This window comes from Caloenas nicobarica, chromosome 10 (assembly GCF_036013445.1).
Source record: "Caloenas nicobarica isolate bCalNic1 chromosome 10, bCalNic1.hap1, whole genome shotgun sequence".
Taxonomy (NCBI): domain Eukaryota; kingdom Metazoa; phylum Chordata; class Aves; order Columbiformes; family Columbidae; genus Caloenas; species Caloenas nicobarica.
The window spans coordinates 7,401,356-7,425,012 of NC_088254.1; the positions used below are offsets into that span (position 1 = coordinate 7,401,356).

The following is a 23,657-nucleotide window of genomic DNA, read 5'->3' on the forward strand; positions in this document are numbered from 1 at the left end:
CAGAGCTTTAGAATGGCTGAAATGTGTCTCTAGTTTCTCTCTATTCTCATCCATCTTCTTTTCCAAACCAGACTCTCTAACAGATTCTTGGCTCATGTCTGAGAAGGCAAGTCTTCTGGAGCCAACTAGCTATTTCCTAGTCAATAATAATTGCATTGTTCTTTTAAAGCACCTTGTCTCTTCCTCATTTCTTGTTTATTCTCTCCTAACTGCCTCCTTTTGTTTTCACTCTGCATATTTAGGCAGAATAGTAAAAAACAGATGAATGGAGATGTTGATAAGAATTCAGGAGGATAATACACACCACACCTTATTTGCCACAACTCATATTCCCTAATTAATTAGAATCTAACTTGTGATCTCGTGGACTGTTTGCTTTTAAAACCTTGTCTTTCTCATCCCAAGACCTGCTGTAGCCCCACTTGCCATCAGCATTTATGCTTCAGAATTCCACCAAGCCTCTAACCTGTAGTCTGCTGAGGACCATCTACTCTTTTCATGTGCCTTTCTACTGATACCAAAATAATTTCCATCTGACTGCCCAGTGCTTTGCACAAATAAAAACCTTTCAGGCTGCTGTTTCTAAAGTAGATTTACCTTCAATCACCATTTATTAAATCTCTGTCCATTAAAAACCATAGCTTGCAGAAGCTGTGTGCATTAAGCCTGATTATAGAGTCAGTAGAGAAGAGGGAGGAGGACAGCAGTTTGTGTCTGTGTATTGCCTTGTTTTTCTAGCTGGCTGGTAACACTTGTGACAGAGTGCGTATCAGAACAGGAGTCTCGTTATTTGGATTTCATTTTGTTTTATGCATCTGTCTTTTTATTTAATCTGTAACTTAATGATTGTGGGCTTTGGGAAAAAAACTGCTCAGACTACATGACTGAAATCAGAGTTTTCTTTGGTGCTGGGGTAGCAGGTCCCTTATGGAGGGTAAGGGCCAAGGGACTAAGAAAGGAAAAGGAGGAAAGTTCACAGGTTCCTTACGCAGGATGAGTGGCTCCTTCAAACGCACTTCATTTAAGGGCTCAGCATCTGGATCACAAAAGGTAAGTCTGCAATTACCCAAGTAGTACAGTCTGAGGGAAACACCCAGATACACTGCCTTTTTTTTTTTTTTTAATAGCTAGTACCATTATAAATGACAACAGTTCTCTTCCCTTCTGTGTTCTTTTAAGTCTCAGAGGTATCAGTCATGTCCATTGCAATGGTTCTGGCAATGGATTTTATTCCTATTAAGTGAGTTCTTTCACAAGCGCACTGTCTTAAGGATCTTTGGGTTAAATATCACTGAACAGAGCTAGCCTCTAATTATTCCTATGCATAGTCAAAATCCTATTTTGATGACTATTGATACTTAGTGTTCATGCCAAATTTAGATACAATCAATGAGAAGACTGCTAGGGTGTATAAAGCCTTTTGATGTGATTCACTGAGCATCTATGTCAGATTCTGTGAGAAATGGGGTTTGTGCTTAGATCATGTGCTGTGTAGTACATGAATGAAAAAGACAAGGGGGGAGAAAGAAGACACGAGGTGATTGCTTTGTAATGTGTATGCTCACTGTTCATAAGCTTGCATGTGTGGATGAATATTACGAATTTGTTTCTTTATTCAGTTTTCAGCTTGGAAGGGCATTTAACTACATCTTTTGTCCATGGATTGATAGATTCATTTGGAGCAAACGGAGACTGACTTCAGCTCAGGATTACTTAGATTCCAACTCTACTGACCTTTTACAAACTGACTCCATTCGAATAACAAGCAATAGTTTTTGTCTTCTCTTCCAGCCCCTCCAACACTCTAATTTCTGCTGATCATCACGGTGTTAGAGTCAGATTCTAATGCAAGGGGTGAACGGAAGTCGGAAGGAACGTAAATGAGAGAAAAAGGTCTGGCAGCATCTTAGAGGAAATTAGTCACTGACACATGGGCAACTAAGTATTATATGTATTAAAATGGTTCCCTCTTAAAAAAAGTTGTTCTCTGTGTTGTGAAATACTGGCTATGGTCATCTGTGAAGGCAAGGAACAATATGTCTAGGTTTGGGGGACTTCTTCAGCAGAGATGGATGGTCATGGGCCATCACCAGGTGAATTGCAAGCACTATCTAGGGATAAAGTCATTTACAGCAATGTTTTTTATGTACTAACTGGGGACCCTCCCCCTTTTCTCTGCTAAAGAGTCTGTCAAGTTGCATGTAATGCCCATATTACAGGCCCTATTACAGTCATGGAGTGCTAGGGAAAAAAAAAAAAAGAATACTTCAGCTATAATGTCCTCTTGTCACCAGAGCCAAGCCTAAACAGAAGAAAAACTGAAGGCTCTAAAGCATTGGTAGTGGGTTCATTTTTGTTCTCCTCTGATAGATATAAAGCAAGGTGGTGTATTCAAATGTCAGCTAATACTTCACAAGAGTGTCACTTGCCTTAAATTTGCCCATTACTTGCACAGTTGCTTCTCAGGTGCCTCATGGCTGTGTACAAATAGTGTGAAAAAACAGATTCTCCTGCAAGACGCTTCCATTTCATGAACAACTGTATATTGCTTGCTTTATCAACCAAATGACTTTTCAAAGAAACCAGTGGTTTCATAGTCTGTTGTATTAACTCTATTTATTGAATAATACAGAGAAACAAAGATAAAGGAAATTAAAGAGAATGATTTCCCCTTTAAAATGTTGGTTTATATGTCTAGCCTCACTTAAATGTGACAAATCGGAGTAGAAAATCCATAATGCAGGCCTAGTGCCCCAGGCGCAGTCAGCTTTTTTTTTTTTTTAATGTCCCCAAGCCTATCTTGATACTGCAAAGCATACAGAATTTTACTTCCTTAATGGAATAAAGTCAGAGTAAAATACCTAGATAAAAATGGTTTAATCTTGTCAGACTAATCAAGTGTAAGGTAGAAGGAGCACAGTACAGATTTTGTTTTTCTTAACAAGGTTTGTCTTCTGATTATAATATATATATATATAGGGGTCAAGGACAACAGGAAGAGGTTCTTCAAATACATGGCAGATAAAACTAACACCAGAGGCAATGTAGGCCCACTGATGAATGGGGTGGGTGCCCTGGTGACAGAAGATACAGAGAAGGCAGAATTACTGAATGCCTTCTTTGTCTCTGTCTACTCTGCCGGAGGCTGTCCTGAGGAGCCCCGTACCCCTGAGGCCCCAGAGGAAGGCAGGGCAATGGAGGAGTCTGCCTCAGTTGATGAGGACTGGGTTAGGGACCAGTTAAGCAATCTGGACATCCATAAATCCATGGGTCCAGATGGGATGCACCCACAGGTGCTGAGGGAGCTGGCTGAAGTCATTGCTGGACCGCTCTCCATCATCTTTGCCAAGTCTTGGGAAACGGGAGAGGTGCCTGAGGACTGGAGGAAAGCAAATGTCACTCCGGTCTTCAAAAAGGGCAAGAAGGAGGACCCGGGCAACTATAGACCGGTCAGCCTCACCGCCATCCCTGGGAAAGTGATGGAACACCTTATCCTTGGTGCCATCTTAAGACATATCAAGGATAAGAGGGTCATCAGGGGCAGTCAACATGGCTTCACCAAGGGGAAGTCGTGTTTGACCAACCTCATAGCCTTTTATGAAGACGTAACAAGGTGGATTGACGATGGCAGAGCAGTGGATGTGGTCTACCTTGACTTCAACAAAGCATTTGACACCATCTCCCACAGCATCCTCACGGCAAAACTGAGGAAGTGTGGACTGGATGATCGGGTAGTGAGGTGGACTGCAAACTGGCTGAAGGAGAGAAGCCAGAGAGTTGTGATCAATGGGGCAGAGTCTGGTTGGAGGCCTGTATCTAGTGGAGTGCCTCAAGGGTCAGTTCTGGGACCAATACTGTTCAATATATTCATCAATGACTTGGATGAGGGAATTGAGTGTACTATCAGCAAGTTTGCTGATGACACCAAGCTGGGAGGAGTGGCTGACACGCCAGAGGGCTGTGCTGCCATCCAGCGAGATCTGGACAGGCTAGAGAGTTGGGCGGGGAAAAATTTAATGAAATATAACAAGGGGAAATGTAGAGTCTTGCATCTGGGCAGGAACAACCCCAGGTTCCAGTACAGGTTGGGGAATGACCTATTAGAGAGCAGTGTAGGGGAAAGGGACCTGGGGGTCCTGGTGGACAGCAGGATGACCATGAGCCAGCACTGTGCCCTTGTGGCCAAGAAGGCCAATGGCATCCTGGGGTGTATTAGAAGGGGGGTGGTTAGTAGGTCCAGAGAGGTTCTCCTTCCCCTCTACTCTGCCCTGGTGAGACCTCATCTGGAATATTGTGTCCAGTTCTGGGCCCCTCAGTTCAAGAAGGACAGGGAACTGCTGGAGAGAGTCCAGCGCAGGGCCACAAAGATGATTAAGGGAGTGGAGCATCTCCCTTATGAGGAAAGGCTGAGGGAGCTGGGTCTCTTTAGCTTGGAGAAGAGGAGACTGAGGGGTGACCTCATAAATGTTTATAAATATATAAAGGGTGAGTGTCACGAGGATGGAGCCAGGCTCTTCTCGGTGACAACCAACAGTAAGACAAGGGGTAATGGGTTCAAGCTGGAACACAAGAGGTTCCACTTAAATGTGAGAAGAAACTTCTTCTCAGTGAGGGTGACGGAACACTGGAACAGGCTGCCCAGGGGGGTTGTGGATTCTCCTTCTCTGGAGACATTCAAAACCCGCCTGGACACCTTCCTGTGTAACCTCACCTAGGTGTTCCTGCTCTGGCAGGGGGATTGGACTGGATGATCTTTCGAGGTCCCTTCCAATCCCTAACATTCTGTGATTCTGTGATAAAAAAACTGTTGTCTTTTAAAAGCTGTGAATTCCCTTCATGGCTTTCTTGTTTTAGTCTTCCTCATTCTTTCGGTGTTTATTTGATTTAATGTTAATTTTGGGAACAAAAATGTTTAATGAGAAAAATACTATTTCTAGAGTTGATTAAAAAAATAGATGTTTAGGCTTATGTAGTGGGCTGGGAGTGTTACTTCTGCTGAGAAATTCCGTTAGTTGGCTCTTTGAGGTGAATAACACACTGTCAGCATACGGGCAAGTGGAAGCGATCATCCCTGGGAGTCAGGACATCTTGGGGCAGGAAATCTGGGTACTATTGTGCTTGAGAATGTTTTGTAGGAAACATAAACTTTTGCTAATGATAGAGCTGAAGACAGGGTTTGAAACTAGTCTTGAATGTGTGTATTTGGTAGGGGTGTAGTGCTTTGGGATACATCTGGAAAACCTGGGCGGGGAATGGTTAAAGCCATGTGAGGTAGCTAAGTGTAGAGATTTATAATGAAAATTTCACCTGCCACTCTAACCATTTTCCCTTTTACCGCTCTCACAGCCCTTTTCCCGAGCAGTGTGTAACAGTGTGTGGTCCTGGGCCATGATTTTAACTCCCAATTTTTACTGCAGTGGTGCTGAGTAGCAAGAGTAATTAAAATGGCCAAGTATCTCTGCTCAGTTCTGTACTCTGCTTACCTTTCCCGTGTGTTCCTCTGCTTTTGACAGCAGTGCTCTAGAGGCCGATGACATTTTACTTCTTGAGCAGTTTTACAAAAGCGCCTGTTGCTACCTGCTCTGCAATTAGAGGCGTAATTCTCTACCTCAACAGAGGATGCTGTAAACGAAATGTGAAACTGGCAGTGTTTAAGAAAAGGAGTATGCTTGTGTGTCTGCACGCTTACATCTGTGTTTTGGTTTTTGTGAACATCTCAGTTTATTAAAAAGGATGCAGCTTATCTGGGTGTACATCACTTGTCTGTCATTTGCACTATTGGGAGTTACTTTTGTAGTACTAAACAATGCTTTCATCTCTGCTTACTATCTCCATTGACTTGATCTAAATGTCTTTTAAGATGTACCTACTATGACGCATTTTCTGTTCCTCTGAAGAGAAAACCATTTTATTGAAACAGCTTCTCTCTTCATGTTATTTCTGTTTGCTGATAATTCTTCCATGCTTGCAAATTCTCTGTGATTGTCTGTATAAGGATATACTCAGTAAAAGCCATCCAGATGCTCAGATTTCAGCTTTTGTAGAGACACTAATATACATTTAATTGCATTATTGCTCACATCACTGTCTTCTTCCTGGCTATCAAATGTGTTATAAGAAATAACAGTGATGTCTAAAAAAATATTTTTATAATATTAAAAACATTTATATTTTATCTAAATACATTAGACAACTTTGGAAATCTCAACAGCACTACTATATTAAACTTCAAATAAGAAAAAGAAGTATTAACAGGATGAATTTACTTTCTGCTCCTAAACTGTTTGTCAAGAAGCTGTGGTTTCCTTCAAATTACCATACCTTTTGATGGTTTATAAAAGATTAGCTTATGGGTTAAAATGGAACAGTTGTCTGCAACTGGTTAATATTACAGTTGTGATTAGATAGATCACTAGGTAACAGTGAAATAATTTTCATACACATTTCTTTTGAGAGTTTCAAATATATTTTTTCCTAAAATTTCTGCTCTAAGAAATTCTCCTTGTGCAAACATTTTGACCATTTTCTCAGTGCCTCGAGAGATAACACTGCCGTGTTTTTTCCAGTTTGGAGAGTCAGCTGAGTGATGGGAGTGAGGAAATAGCTTAGGTATAATAATTTATTTCTCCCTTGGTAGAGCAGAGCGGGTTCTGTATCTTTCTTAGTGCTCAAATAATATTGGGTCAATAATCAAACTGTTGTCCCAGGTAGACTCTTATGGTCCTACAGAAAAACAGAGGCAGACTTGTGTCTGGACAACAGGCCAACAAGTGGTCAGTTGCCCCTTCTCAAACAAACAAAAACTGTACTGTAGCAGCATTTGATCTCTGGTATAGACTCCTAAATTTAGAGACAACAGCACAGCCTGTACTCTTCTGTTTAATGAAAGAAGGGAGTGTCAAATTAGAATAATCTATGACTATCGCAAGACAATTAGTGCTGTAGCCATGTTCTTAAAAGATACTGAAAAATGTTACAGTTGGGTATATAAATTTGTCCAGTTTTGACAAATCTTTTTTACTTGTGCATGGTGTTTTACAAAGAGCATTCTACTGGCAGTTTTACTGAACTGCCTTGCTGAATCAACACTGAATCAGTTTAGTGTGGATTTGGTATCTTAACGTCCTTCAACAAACCAGATAAGAGCGTTGTGAAAAACAGCCCGTAACAGAGTATGTGTTAGTACCAGCTGATCAGAACAGGAATGGGAAATAAATCCTTTAACGCTCTAAGCAGGATGCACAATTGGCCAAGTGAATTTTAAGGCTTTGTTTTACTGTGACACACCAAAAGAAACAATATTAGTATAGTGGAGGATTTATCCAATTTGAAATGTAGAACTCAATGGTTCTCCTTGGCATGTCCATGACGTTCTTCTTGACAATCCTGTAAGTTTCTTCCCAAGACAAACTTTTTAAGGTATGGCTTTTAGGAATCTCTTTGTTGTCAGGAATTGTTCATAAGGACTTGAGTCTATATTCTGCAGATGTGAGTCACCCAGCGTAGCTGGGCATGCGGCATTGCACTGAGCTCCTTCTCTACAAGTCGATACACTGCAGACATCCAGCAGGAGCAGATGGTATGTGCATACAGCAAAACCTCACACAAAACCCACAACAAAACCCTGTTAATTTAAATAAAAAGTAAGCAATGAGATAAACTGCTTGAAGGCTTACATTTGGACCCCAGTTTCATCTCCTAATATGTACATTATCTTTTGTGTTGGGAGTACCTCTGTCTGCCCTGTACTTTTCCCTGTTGTTAACAGGCAAATTATTGACACTAGTCAGCAGAAGTGTCACTGTAGGGTTGGCCACCAATCCAGTCTGTAGATGGGAGAAGTCCTGTAGACAGGCATTAGCAGGGAGGAATGGGAAAGGCAGTTTGTCCTGGGAAGTGGAATGGAGAGTGAAATAGCAGAATTTTAATGTTCTTCTTTTGAGAGGAGAGGAAAAGGCATCAGAACCAATGTTACATATAATAAATAACAGCTGGTTCATCAGCAGATGAAGATGAGGGTGGAAAAGATTAAAGCCAGGTAGCAGAGACTGTGAAAGGCAGTTGTACATGCCAGGTTATCAATGCCAGAGGCAGGTTCAGGCAGCGCTGTGGAGGGGGCAGCTGACCAGCTGAAGCAGATCAGGTTGTGCAGACAGAATATGGGCAGACTGAGAAAAGGGAGCCACTGAAGGGATTCTGCAAACTGAGGAGAGTCAAAGGGTGGTGGCTGGTGAGGAGATACTGTCTGAATTGCAAGGAAGAATGGGAGAACAGTGAGTGGTTCAACTCAAGACTAAAGAGCTTCATCCTCACCATTTAGGCCGTGCTATAAAACTAATATGCATGTAGTCTATAAAATCAATCTGAAGTCCACATGAGTGAAAAACAAAGGTACCCTGATGAATAATTGCAACATAATTAGAAAAGAATTTTGCATTTAACAAAATGAGGAGACTGCAGGTATAGAGAATGTAGATTTTCTGTAACTATGACAACTGATTTCCCTAGTGCAGCTTGTACAGTCTCATCCAAAACTCAAGAAACTGATTAGAAGCTTATTTTTAATGGTAATCTCATAATCTTTAATGGAGAACACTGGCCTTTTCTGCCAGTAATTTTACTTTTTCGAACAGTATGATACTTTTTGTGATTTTAATAGCATTCCACCAACGTGTGATCCAATAGGAGTTTGTCTAGAGTCTGCAGATGCAGTCATCTATGAACTGTATCCAACAGTAAAAGCACTTGCTCCTCTAAAAACTTGTCTCACCTAACAGGGGTTTTATATTTCTTTAGGAAATATTATGCTCACAGTGTCGATTCTATTTTGTTAAAATTCTGTTACAATCTGAAGTATCCCTCATTAAGGCTCTAGCAACTGGATCATATTAGATGTTTTTAAATATGTTCATTTCCTGCCACTGAAAATGGGCAGTTACGTGGCCTTGAACTTTCTGTAAGGGAACATTCAGTATCACTAAGAGAATATCCTTTTTCTTTTGATGTAAATAGAATTGCTATAAAAGCAATTTTTACAGTCACAATAAAATTAACTAATCAACTGATTACAGTGACAGTGTCTCTTCCAAAAGTAACTGCCTTAGATTTGAAGGATGAAGTTGAATGTCATTTCACCATGTAGTCATTATCTCCTACTTTCTTCATCCCCTTTATGAAGACGTGTTGTAAAACAGTATCAGCTTGTATGATGTCCTCTTGGAAATGACATGAAAAGGCAGCCTTGTTCTATAAAGATTAATCTCTAATAATAGCACAGTAAAAGATGTAACAGCTGGTATGGATTAATATTCCTTAATATCTGCTTTCATGTGATTAATAGCTGAATGGCTTAAGCCTCTACCAGTGGGAAGCAAGCAGTGGTTACTAAGCTCTACTAAGTGTACTGTTTGGAATTTTTTTTAAAGAGAATAGACATTTAAATGTTTTTCCTTTTTTATTTCCAGAGTTCCTAGCTGATTTTTATTTCTCTCCTTCCCAATTTTTGTCTGTAGCAGGTCATGTATTACATTTTTTTTTTTTCACGAAAAAGGGAAGAAATAAGTTGTTCAGGGGTTCATCCTCTCTTGTTTATGATACACAGTACCCAAGACTATTCCCAATACAATTCGGCAGTAAATCATTAACTTCTATGTTGGTTTATTAATGTATTTTACAGAGATTGATAGGTGAAGAGAAATGCATTAGGTTTTTGTCTTGATGTTCACATTAATTAGTAAATGTCTTTGTCCAGTTCTACATTGTTGGTCGTGATTTTTATAGCTTGGAACTGAAGAGCAAAGGGTAAATTCCAAAGCTTTTGAAAAGATTTAATCAGCATGTGATTAGCTGGATCAGTGCTCATAGCCCAGGGTGTGCTGTTTTGAAATTACATCTTAATCACTTAATATTTTACCTAGGTTTTATTGAAGCCCCCAAATATTTTTCAGTTATGGAGATGAATTTGCTTATAAAGCGGAAGACTGAAAATCCAGTTGGGAACTGGGCTTACTGATTATGAGCTGACAAGATTTTTCTGTTTAATGTCCTGTTAAACTCAGTGGTAAGTTGTGAGAATATATAAAAGAGAAGCTGTGCTGGGTCAGACCAGAAATCTGCGTTGTCCAGTGCTGTAGGAACAGGGGGCACATGTAGTTATTCTCCTGCAGAGTTTACACCTGTCCAGCAACAGTTAAGGTAGGGATTGTCTGAACCAGAGGTAATATTGGAGGAGTTTGATGTGAAGTTACGTTGTTGCCTTTTAGTCTCCACAGCATCCTTCACCAAGGAGTTCTACAGCTTAGCTGCAAGTTGTATGGAAAGCCTTGAAGCCAGCTTGAACTCATTAATTTTGGAAAACAGTCTTTCATGTTTGGGTAAGATTTCTTTAACCTGATACTTAGTAGCCAAATTTGAGAACCTTTTCATTTTGCTGCTGAATTTTGTAGCAGTGTTGGTATTTGGTTCTAATTTCACTTCACAATTTGTTGAGCTTTCCTGACAAAATCCTTATTCTTCACATTCTCAGAAGTGTATCAGACATGGTTTTGTCTGTATTTGTCAGGCCTAGGTTTGAACAGAGGGCTTGAAAAGTGTGTTTTCCGAAGTTACAAGCTCTGAGTGTTGAAACACTGGCTGTTTAGTAGTGACTTTCATCCTGGAGAATCCCGAACTCTTGTATCAGCCATCTGTCTTCAGAATAGTTAATTTACCAGAGAAATGCCTCTACCTTCTCAGAAGTACCTTGGCATAAAGTGACACTACTTTTTAGTCTGTTTTAATGGTAGCTCTGCTGTCAACTGGTTGATGCAAGTTGATCTCCTGGTATACCAAAAGGCTGGGAGAAGAGGGATCTGTGTAGGACCAGGGGCAGCCAGGCTCTGTATCACACTAATCTCATCTGAAGTATTTTTTGGTTTTGGTTTCCCCCCTGCCACACACACAATCCCAGTGACTCAGAATGCCTTATCTCTGTGTCTTGGCACTTTGTCTTGCCTCTTGTTGTCTGCTTGACTGCTGAGAGATGTGAGCAGCCAAGGCAGGGTCTGAATGGAGATTTAGCTGTAAGTGTATATGCGTCCTGATCTGTTTGGGCCTTTGGATGCATGAACCCGTGCTGAGAGCCAGCCTGAGGAGCAGAGCGGGGGGAATGGCTGTCTTCCAGGAGCTCTGCATTAGTGTTGCCGTTGTGTACCGTGTTTCGGAAATCATGGGAAGGGAAATAACTGGCTTCTTAAAAACGGCTGGTCCGATACATTCTTGAATAGTGTCCAGTTTATGGGCTAGTTAATTTTAAGCATTACTTGCCTCCCCCATAAAAAATCATATGGCATTGATGTGTTCCTGTTGATAAAGTTTTAGTAGTTGGAATAAACAAAACCACTAATGCAATCTCTGACCTTTCTGACATTCACCTCTCTGTGTCAGTAAGATTTGTAAATATTTTTTCATTTAAGTTACAGTGTCCTGAAATTACTTTTGCTAGCACTGAGGGAGAGCCAAGTTATCTTTATTTTCTGTAACTGAGCATTATTAGGAGGAATGCACAAGGACACAACTGAGATATCTGAACTTAAGCAGTTAGTGCCATTTCCCATCCCCTCAGGCCTCTAGCTGCAGAGAGGTCTTCATGAGAGCCTGCAGGATGCCTGTTCTGGGAGGATGTCTTTGATACACCATGCATCTGAATTGGTGCAGGGTACATGTGTTCAGGCACCTCACTGAGCATTTAGAAAACATTTTACTACTACTTCATTCGGTAGAAAATAATGTGAAATGGTCCACACTAACCTCTGTTAATCTTGTGGCCCTAGTTCATTAGCAAACTATGCTTGAATCAAGAACAAGAGCAAGTCAGTAAATCTGGCTGTCAACTTGATTTTTTTTCTCTGAAATGAGAACAGAAGCTATGAAATTTTCATGGAATGAAGACTGGGGGATGTATTTAGCTTGGTCAAATCACTTTGCTTTGATTTTCAAATAATTGTCATGTTGATAAGGTAAAATATTCTACTAATATTACGTTTTTATGAGTTTATACATGCCAGTTTGAAACTTCTCATTATTGCTCTTCAAAGGATAAGTGGTTTTGTTTTCTATGGACAGGCACACAAAACATCAAATGTATTTTATTGTTTTGCTAGAATACAAGTTAATTTAGAGCAGATTTGAGTTATTTACAATGAAAACATAGCTAGTGAAACTTTTCTGTTTCACCTGTGTCATCATTGCAGAAATGCTAGATAAAACATGAGTTGGAAAGGACATGAAAACTGGGCTGTACACTTATTTAATTCCTGTGCACAAAATAATGAAGCTATGTTCAAGTTGCTTTCTGGAACAATATGTGGAGAAATAGATGTAGCTTGAATGAGGATTGGAGCCCCTGTTTTTTTCCCCGCAAATTGTATTGCAAAAAGTGTTGATTACGAGGAGAACTCTCCATGGAATCACATCCATCAATGTATATAAATATAGGATTTAGCTAGTAGTACAACCTTTCCTGGTGTATTTCCAGGCTTAGGCAAGGTGGATGACAGTAGATCAGAATAAGGAAGTGTCACCTTTCTAAGACCTTCCTGTTCAGATGCACTTGGATTTATCAACCACTAGATAGAGCTATGCTATTTAGAAAGGACCTCACTATGAAGTCTTACACCAAAATCATGTTTTCTCTAGTAGTGAAACAAAATAAGCACCAATTGTTGCATAAGACAGATACGACAGGAAGAGTTCCTTCTCCAAGATACAATGAAATCCCTCTCCCTGCCCTTAATAATACAATAAAGATCATGCATCTTTTTCTGAGTATACCTTATAATAAGACTTTAGTGAATAGTCTGATTTTAATCACCATACATTAATTATTAAATAAGGCATATATTTAAATTACTGCAGCAATTAATTTTTAATCGAGCAGTCATCATATAGCTATTTTATCATGACTGTGGACAGGAACCGAAAGCAAAGGTTGTATTGCCTTTTCTTTTTTCATTCCCTGTGCTCTTTCTCTCTCCCTTCACCCTCCTGATGCTGAGAAAAGCTCACATATTGATCGAAGGGTCGTAAGCATGAGAAAAAAGGAATTACCTATAATATTATCTAATATAACCTGAACCAGCTCAAGATTGCACTGTTTTATGGTTTCTGTAATTTTTTTTCAGTTTATGTCATTTATAGTACTAAACTTACTTTTGAGATGTGTTTATTGTAAAAGGTCATTAGCAAAACAAGTGATGCGTTTAGACTTTTGACTGTGTCTAGGATTCTGTTTGCCAAAGTTGTACTGAGCTGGTACAAAAGCTACAGTAAATGCATGAAGCTGTGGAATACAGTGTAATTCAGACTGAAAGACATGTGGAAGTTGTAGGGGGGGTTGAAAATGTGTGGATTCGACAGCTTCTGCTGACAGTAAATACTACTGTAAGAGAAGCACAAAAACAACCTCCCTCCACCTGCCAGACCAGGTACTGGTGGTACCCTGTAGCTGTCAGCAGGTACAGGCACAGCACAGACATTGACCATACAGATTATTCCGTGTTTATTGTGGCAGTGTGCCTCAGCCATGAACAGAAAGAAACACATCTGGGTATTTCATAGTGTCATGTTCCGTTTTTGACTCTCATTGAAACAGTTCCAAGTGCAGGACTTGGGGCCAGTTCAGCAGGTACATGTCTTGCAGCAGTGAGGTCGTAATAATGAAACTATTTTCCAGCAAATTCCTACATTTAGTCTTTCTATTTTCACTTTTTCATTTTCTGTGGCTGAATTAAGCAAAGAATCCTTAATACGTACTTTATCAGACCCAGGCCAAATTCTTAATAGCCAGTGTTATGAGTATGTATTTGATTCCATTTTGTTCTTGATTCTTGCCAATAAAATGGCACTCAGCCTGCTGGTTGAGTGGATTTGTGATTCCTTCCAAGGATCAGCCGTGGATTAGTGAAGTACAGCTGGTATGTTTCTCATGCCAAGTGGTTTTGGCACATTTTTTTATTTTTAATATCCTTCTCTGAATAAATCCTGCCTCTCTTTTCCCCGCTTTTCTGGGGATTTGTTCTTGTTCAGTAGAAAACTTCAGTTTTCTGAAGTACAAAGTGTTCAAGGTAGAAGATTAAAATAGAGGTGTATATTCATGGCTTTATTTTTCCTTGCAACTTTAGAAATCCTATTCAGTTCACTCGCATTTGTATCTGTGGTAGATACAAATTCATCCTGATACGTAAAGCAATGTTTCTTAATATTGTCTGTTACAATATTTCTTCTTATCCTTGTTGCCTATAACTATACAGCAAGGTTGTGCTTTTAATGACTTATAGCTTCTAACACCAACATTTTTCAAAATGAGTGTTTGCATCAGGCTTTTAAATCCATGTAGAGGAACCTGTTAAAAATATCTTGGTTTTGGAAGCTGTGAATACATCGTATCTCCCACTGAGTAGTAAGTAGTAGTTTTAAATGCTTTGCAGGTCTGAACACTGGGGCATGTTTATTCAGATACTTATAACTTTTTCTATCAAAAAGCATGTCCCACGTCTTCTTAGAATTGGTTTGATTTTCTGTTATTTCAAGGTTCATTTTTCTGTGTATCAGGAATTCATCATAATGAATTTAGTGAAGGATTTGACTTCATAGCACATCTTTAAATACAGCGACTTCTATTTCAGCCTTTTATGTCTGTTAGTTTTGCCTAGTTTCATCACAGCACCTGTCAATGCTTAATGCATCAAATGTTAATTATTTTGCTCCCCATGTAAAAAATATGACTGAAGAATAAAGGCAACCCCAACTTGTCAGGAAAGAATTGCACTTCAACCATCAAAGCATGCAAACTCATCATCTTTATTTGCAGAATTTTCAGTTATGGTGCTGTTGCTACAGGTAATGCTAGAAACTTTTGGAACCAAGCTGGACAGACAGAACCATTTTGGAATTCCCCAGTCATGGATTCATTCTGTTCAGTCAGTGCTGGTGCTGGCAGGATCATAGGCTTCATGGCTACGTTTCTCCACCAGCTGTGATCTCTGCGAGTGACACTAAAGGAATTCGAACGTCAGTTTTAATACAGAACTGAGATGATGATTGCTCCCTGTATGTAAAAGCAGCCTGCAGCTGCAGCAATGAGCACATTAGCAATTTCTGCTGCAGTAATTGCCGTCAGCATTCTCTGTTCTCTGAGGGACCAAAATGAGTATTTGTAAGAATGACCATTTTTGCGCTTAAAAGCAATAAATAGTTTGGATGGATGATGAAAAATTCTGGTAACTGCTAGCAAGTAACTGCTAAAATGTCTAGTAAGTATATTAGAAGGTAATCTAAACCTGGTTCTCTGTGTAGATAAGTATTCTCCATGAGAATCTCAGTACAATGCTTAAGTGACTTGTTTGAATCTTGGCTCCCATTTGGATTCATTTACAGTGAAAAGAATATGCATTCACTTTCAAGAAGTTCTCAGGTGACATTTTTACACTGTTGCTGTTTCTGATACAAAACAGCTCATTCTTGGAGAATCACATAATAGTTTAGATATTTAAAGCTATTCACAAGAAAAGACTGAAGAGAAGTGTTACAAATCCCTCCTTTCTGTGTTGTAAACGTGAAGGAGATGTTTGGTCTCTGTAATTCAGCTGTGCAGCAGAGCATGTTGAATTACAATGCACTTTCATCAGCTCCTGCTTGTGGCTTTGCATTCTGCTTCTGTTTTATTTGGTCTTGTATTTCAGTGCTTGAATGCACTGATCATAATCCTTTCCTTTTTGAAGGACTCATTTAACCTGCAGCCTGTAGCTGTAAATCAAGCATATTGCTTTCTTGGGTTTCTTTGTTTTGTTTTGTTTTAAAAAGAAGAAGAGTCTCGAATGTTTCATTGGTCTTTTCCCTGACAAAACAAACCCATGCCATTGTGCACAGGTTTGTTCACTGATAAGCCTGAAATAGCACTATGATAAAATAAAGTGAAGATTGTTGGCATTATTTTAAATAATATGTGTCTATTTCCTATATGACACTTGTTTTAGAATGCCATTTCCCCCCCGCCCCGTACCCTTATTGAATGACTGCTGATGGAAAAAAGGTAAAATCTCATGCCAATGCTTTATGCCACTGAGCTGTAAGTCTGTAGTAATCAGAGTTTCATGGAACCGCGCATTCAGCAAAGTCAAACAGTGCTGACAACACATCCTGAGAGCATCCAGCTTTGCTTGAGCTTTGCAACTGAAAGGCAAAAATCACCTTGCCTAATCTTTCATGGGAACTTCCAGCCTGCAAAGCCAGTAAAATAGGCACACTGATGCTTGCTACCACTGCCTGAAAAGGCATTTTTTTGTCTTTTGGCATAATTTAAATATACCTATACAATTTATATAGATGCCTCTATGAGATGTGTGAACAAAGTAATAAATGTAGTAAAGAGAGGTATACACAACACAAGGAAGAATCTGAATTAGTCTTCCATTAGAAAGAGTCTTCCATTGAGAATAATTGAATTTGCTGCAAACTATACATCTGTTCAGTATCAGTTTAAGTTAGTAAATGGCCATTAAAAAATTAGAGCTATATTAGTATACTAAGCAACTAAAGATGTAGCTTTTAGGGCAATAAGAGGAAACCTTTTAATTGGGGGTTCTGAGTGTGTTTTCGTGCAAAGTGAATATATTACCTGAAGAGGTACCTGAGTAGAACCCAGTGACTGGGTGACAGTCTCCTCTTTTATAAAGTTGTTCTGATTTGACTAAAACCAGCTCAGAAACCAAATAAACACTCCTTAGTGTGAATAGTTTTATTCTGTTTTATTACAGGCATGTTTATCAATTCAGTTTTACAGCATGAAGTTCAAGCTTCATGGCAGCAATATTAATTTGCTTTTACTGGTATCCATGTTATTTAAATAACACATGTTTAGGTATTGTGTGTAAGAAAACTAAGTAAAATAAGTAAATTGTCTTTCATTCTAAAAAAAGAGAATTGTGGTGTTCCCCATCCCTCCCTTTTTTTTTCTTCTTAAACCACAGGAGCAATTTGGGTAGCTGAGCACAAACATCACACTTGTTATAGTTTAGAGCAAGAGGATGTTTGTGAAGTAAATCCCCTACACATTGCCGCTTCCCTTGCTTTGGTTCACAGTGTGGAGTGGTCTAACAGGCATGCACTGATTCCTTGTAGGTGAAATGAAACCAGAAGGTTCAGCCTGCAGCACACCAGTGCACACTGGTTGTACTGCTGGGTATTCAGTGCATAGGGACTAGAGTTAATTCGAGAAAAATCCTCTGAAATATGTTCAGATAGCCTGAGAGTAATGAGGAGTGCTGAGGCTCATGTAACTAAAAGCACCTCTTTCTTGTTCGAAGGGTATTATTGGGAAGGGTAATTCCCCATAGAGCAACCTCTGTAGTGCTGGTCTTGGCTAAGCTTGGCTCTAGGCAACTCCTGTTCATCCAGCTGCATGTTTTGTCCAGGCAGGATGTTCAATCTGAGAGACAGATGGGCCTGGTTTGGTTTTTGGTTTAGGTTGGTTGGTTTGTTTGTTTGTTTTTACTTCTGATATTCTCCTTTTGGCTTTCCCAATGGCTTAATTAAACATTCTCCATAATTATGAGTAAAGACTGGTTTTTACTTCGAACTTCATTTTCAGTTGTTTGTCCTGTGGCTTACTGGACTACCACAGGCGTTTCTGCTTCTCAGGTGTATTAAAAACTGCAGAGATGTTTAGAAAGATAAGTATGGAGTAATATGACTGCTGATCTCAATATGGCTTTTTAATGAGTGATATGAAAAAGTAAGTACTCACAGTTGCCTTTCAGTGTTGAGTCAAAAGGAGGAGACTTAAAATGGAGCTGGGCTGCAGCCCTGTAGTCAGAGAGATGTGATGGTTATGAGAGTCCTGCTTCTGCAGAAATCGCTGTGCAGGAAAAGTCATTATTGGTGATGATGGTGAGGGAATAAAGAGGTATTGAGAAGCCATTTCCAAAGGATGCAACTTCATCACTTCCTTTTTCTATGTGTTGGCTCTTGATCATCACAAAACTAACACTTAGGTACTATGTATTTTTCATTAAGCTGGACGTATTAGCAAGCAGCTGGTTTTTTCAGTTCTTGTGGAGAAATAGATGTTGCCCTTCTTCTCCATCTGCCAATCCATAGCAATTTTTCTTTCTGTAGAGGTGTCTTTTATCATAGTAAGCATCATTTCTGAAGGCTAAAATATTCTGTTGTGTTTCCTATTTAAAGACACTGTGCAGGTTCCTAGCGCTATTTTTTTCTAACCACAGAAACATGCCTGGTAAGCTGCAGCCAGTGAAAATGTCAGAAATTTGGAAGTTACTGTATTTGTACTGAAATTGAGCTGGGAGGGCTGGACCAGAGGGGTACACTTACTGTTTCTGGTATTAAAAGATCATCTCTGATGTTAGAGAGAGAGATGCTTTACAAGATGAGAGCTATTCCTCTGCTGGAAAGCAGTTCAGTTGCCATATCACTCTCAGTTGTTGTTCCAGTTCCAGTATTTTTAGATTTGCACCTGTCAAGAAAATGATTGTCATACTGTGCCTGTATAGCAGGTAAATCTATTAGTAGGCGCTGTGATGTTACGTAACTGTCAAATTGGAAACTAAAAAGTAATCCACAGTTCCTATCCTAGAGCATTAGTGAGGCACAGGTTATCTTCCAACAAACCTCGGTTGATTGGACTCTATCCTTTGTAAATATTTTGCAGTTAGAGCTGTGTGCTGAAGCACCTTGGAGCTTACGCTGCTGCTCTGTTTGCCACCAACTACAGCTCCTCTCCAGCCACCTCTGTGCACAGGGGCTGTATATTTCTGCTGCACAGCTCTCCGGCAGACTGGTAGTAAAGCCTAAGCTCAGCATATTACCATGTTCTTAGAATGGCAGTAAGGATTAAGCTTAGGTTGTTACTCTGTGCTCAGGTAGCTGTTGATGTGTACTGAATCACCAAGTACATTAAGTTACCACAGTGTTTATAGAAGGAAATAGTAAAGCTTGGGGCTGTCATATTTGCAACATGCTTTCCTCTATCAAAGAGAACTTGGTAAGAATATATTGAATAGAAAGGCAGAAGATTGTCTATAGATATTTTCATACTGACTTGCAAAGGTGAAATAATGGTATAGTAACCCATGCGTTTCTTTTATCTAAGTGGTAATCTGAGGAGAAGGTTGGAAATGCAAGTTTAAAGGTGACTTATGTCTCATCACCTATAACGAAACTCAGAAACACTTGCACTTGTTCAGCCACTACCACACTTGTCAGCAGAAAAAATATTTTCATGAAAATGTAAAACTAAATATACTGGGGGAAAATTCCTAAATTGTTTTTTAGTCATTGTGCAGCTGAAGATTGCTGAAACTAAATAACACATAGAGATCCTCCCTCACCCCCAGGAATTCTTAGAAGAATTACTAACTTCAAAATCTCTCTAACAGGAGTATTTGCTGCTTGCTGGCATTTCTGTTTTCGTTTCTAGAGGGAACATGATGCACTTGACGAAGCTGAAAGCTGCAGTGCCTCATACCATTTCAGCAACTTACTGTGGTTTTAATTTATCTTAAACCATGTATTGATCAGCAGGGCCTGCATTTATTACAGTAGATTTCTATTCAAGTGTTCCATGATTTCGGAACGCCTACAAGCTCTTCGGCTTGGGAGTAACACTAACTTCACAAAATTTTATGAGCAGGTAAATAGTTGTTTACTGTGTAAGGCTAAAGACAACAATCCGTGTTTGTGCATTAAACTGTTCAGATGAACACTGGTAGCGAAGCACAAAGTATTGTCTTTATGCCATTGTAAAACTCTCGATCCTGTGCATACTTAGACGCAGCCTTAGCTTTGAGCTCCTGAATTGTCCCATTGACTTTGTTTGAACATCTTTCTATGTATGGCATAGTTTTGTGGAAATCAGGGGGGCTACTCATGGCTATAAAATTAAGCATGTGTGTAAGTGTTTACAGAATCCAGAGTCAAGCAGATGCCTCGGTGTTAAAACCTGGATGTGAGCAGTCCAGATAAGAGAGGAACTGAAGCGCTCAGTCCCCTGTGGAGGGGACAGCATGGGTGCTCTTGGCGTGTTGCTGACCTCAGCGATCAGCAGTTTTTGCTTCTTTGTTACAGCTCGTCTTTGATGTCAGTTGTGTTCAGGCAGAACACACAGTTCGTTGCTGTGTTTTCTGTGTAAAGCCCCTTCAAACACAGAGAAAAGTGGGGAGGGAGGGAGAATTGTGAAACATCTACAGTTGCCACTGTTGCTATGTGAGGTTTGAAAGCATATCCAGGAGAGAGGAGTAGTACTTATGGCACTTGGCTGAATTACAAAAACATTTATCAGTGGATGAAGTCTTGCCAAAAAGAACTAATTTCCCTTATACTTCTAACAGGATGGAGCAGCCTTTCTTGCATGAGTACCAGATTAAAAAAGCTGTGTCAATTTTCCTCTGTTCTGCTTTAAAAGTACTCTTTCAAATTCTAACCACTAGAGGAATGAGATGAGTTCAGAGATGAACCTGGGCAGTAAAGATGGCAATTATTTCACTTGTTTACTTACACATGTATGTCATCCAGAGAAGAATTGCAGTGATAATATACCAAAGTTGAAAGAAACCATCGAAATTATTTTACAATCCTGTCCACCTAAAGGCATTCATTCCCTGCATAAGAGGCAATATGTGTTTTTACAGGAATTCCGTGTTTTCAGTGGATTGCAGGTTGGGAACTTACACAAAGGAGGGAGTGAGCAGAACATATTTTTTACTGCTGCTGCACTGCATGGTTTCATCAGAGCCTGCTTAAGGTCATAATAAATTTGCTGGGGATAATAGATAATAGTACTTCAAACTAGGCAGATAATTTCATTGTACATCAAAACCCATTTTAGGCAGAGATTATCACATTTCAATAAATGCAGCTTGCTTATAGGAATCAGGTTGGGAACAAAGCCATTTCTCACCATTTCTGTTCGTGAGTTATACTGTTATATATTGATATATATATACTGGTGTGTATATATATATATATATATATATATATATAAAATCGATCGTACTTTAAGGCTTTTGAGTTGTTGTTTGTATTAGCTGTTCAACACCCGGAATGCCCGAGTAGTTCATCACTGGCATTATGAGGATTTATGATCATTTTGTTATCAAACTATTTATTCTTTGGGGTTATTTTTTGGCTTTTATGAACTCAGGTTTTCTTGGAGCTCTAGTGGCTACAGTCAGTGCTTTGTTTTAGCCCACAAGTGCTTTGTTTTAGCCCACAAGTGCTTTGTTTTAGCCCACAATGCAGCAAGGTAGACGACAGCCCTGCCTTCTCTGTACCACAGCCACCTCACCAGCATGTTCCATGTTGCAGTGAGACCTTGGGCTCCGAAGGAGAAAAGACTCCTGAGCAAAAATTATTGTCTCTTTCGGCAAGAATGTTGTTCTGCCTTGGGTGTTCTGTCACTGACTTCAATGCTTTGTTTGAGCTTACTAGATCATTTCATGTAAGCCTTTCATTTGTGCTCAGGTAGTGTATATCTGGATGAAATACTAACTGTTGCCTCCAAGCAAAAAGGAGAATAAACGGAACCAGAGACACATTGGATTGAGTTCACCCATTCAGTCTTGCACAGTGATCATAGCCCAAGACACTAAGATACTCTTCTCTTCCAGTGTTTCATCTTTGAGTTTTTCAGAAAGTCCATTTAGTTGCAGGTTTGATAGTGGCATCAGGTCATATGTGTTGTTCTAGAATCTTCTAATTGAATAATTAAGAGACCTGTAGTTCAAGGATTGCTTTTGTTTTTTCATATGTGCAGCTGCTTCATAATATGAGTTCTTTGTGGCCAATCAAAGCATTGCAGTGAATGGTCATGAATTTTGTTGCTACAAAACGGTCTTATTAGGATGGTTATAACTAAATAACCCTACTCCTTTTTCATGTGAACAAGCTTGTCACGAGCAATCCAGCCTTTCATTTTGTCCATTCCCGACTGAGTCTCACTAGCTTATTTTTCTACACAGGCAGATTGCTATCGTGTCATTTCTCATCTATTCTGACATCCAAATCTGTGACATTTTTATTAATGCTCATCACAAGTTTCAGTAGTCCGGTAGTGTTGCATTCTGTGAAATCCTAGTCATTGGTTCAAGATTTAATTCAGCCATGAAAAAATATGGGATTCTTTGAGCTGCAGTTTGTCTCGGTTATGATAACAGGCTTGGCTTGTAAGTACTGTTTGATTCCTCTCAAATGTTGGAACTCAAGTCCCAAGGGGATTTTGGTACTGGTTTTTTGTGATGCTCCCACCCCTTCCTTCTTCAACATTTTCTGAATTATGTTACAATGTAATTATTTTTCACTCCTTTATGATCTTTGCATTTATAGTTTACTGGGACATTTCATATTTGGATTTGGTCTGATAATGACTACGAGGAAGATTACAATATATTCCTTAGGTGTTTTGCATGTAGTCTAGCTCAGTTCGTACTCATGTACAATTTTGTATATGGTTTTGCAGAAAAAATCTAAAACATTTTATCTTTTTACACTGGGTTTTGGTGTTTCAAATTTCAGCTCCTACATTTGCTATCCATAAATTTTACTTTTGACATATGAATGCACTACTCCCTACATGACATGGCTTGTTAGATCTCAGGGAACGCTACATAAACAGCACAGAAGAAGAAAACGAGGGGAAAAGTATTTCCTTTGTACTAGGTGAATTAATTTGCTTTTATTAGGGGAGTAGTTTCAAGAACAGTAAGTATCTGAAAGGAAATTACATGTTGTCTGTCTTTGTTTTGGTGCCATTGATAAAGACACATTTGAGAGAGACCAGCAAATGCATCAGATCAGGGAAGAGTGTATTTTATCTTTTTGTAAAGAAAATGCTATTAGCTGCATTCAGTGAGTGAGCCATCAGACATGCCAGCTGAAACTTATCACTTGGAAAAACAGTTACGTTTACTAAGCTTTCAATTATCCATACATAAACATAACTCATTACCCAGGTATTAGATTTGTAGCAGTGGTAAGTAAACCATAACAACTTTTTCCTTTTTGAAGAGAAGTTGTTTGCTATCAGCGAAGCAAGCTTTTTTTTTTGGTGGCGGGGGTAATAAGAGCATGAGTTCACAGTGAGGGATGTGAATAAAGTTTTTTTTGGCATGGACTAATGCCTCTATATTGTATGTGAAGGCATTGTTTAAATGGATAAAACTAAATTCATCAGTCTTTCATTCCCGCTTACTCCCTGCAAGCATGTGGGTACTGAGTACCATCAAAAAGGAAGGGTGGGTTTTTTTGAGACAGTCACAGTGAGGGCAGCAGAGATGCATATCTTTATCCCTTTCCTTCACAGTGCATTTATATTAAGCCATGTCACAAAACAAACTCCAAGTGCTGTGAGCCTTCTCATAGTATGAGTGCAGGCATCCATGAAACCTGTCTTTTGTGTAGTGGCCTTTTCTCTGAGAATGTAATTTTTTTCACTCATGTGTGTTATTCCTTTGAACTCTGAATGAGCACTTTGGCTGAACTTGACAGAATCATATATTTGGAATTAAATGCTAGTGATTTCTTCCTCTTACCATGCAGAATTTTGTCATAGGCATTTCAGATGGTAAGCACAGCAGACAGAATGCTGTTTGCCCTTGACAACAGAA

At 39.4% G+C, this 23,657-nt stretch overlaps 1 protein-coding gene across 1 annotated transcript in view; it reads left to right on the forward strand.

Annotated features, from left to right (window-relative positions):
- Nucleotides 1–927: 927 nt before the first annotated feature.
- The window catches only part of TRPM1 (transient receptor potential cation channel subfamily M member 1), a 78,045-nt gene continuing 55,315 nt past the window's right edge, over nt 928–23,657 (forward strand). The window contains exon 1 of the mRNA XM_065641360.1: nt 928–1,050. Coding sequence (XP_065497432.1) covers nt 928–1,050 — 123 coding nt within the window. The remainder of the gene's footprint in view (nt 1,051–23,657) is intronic.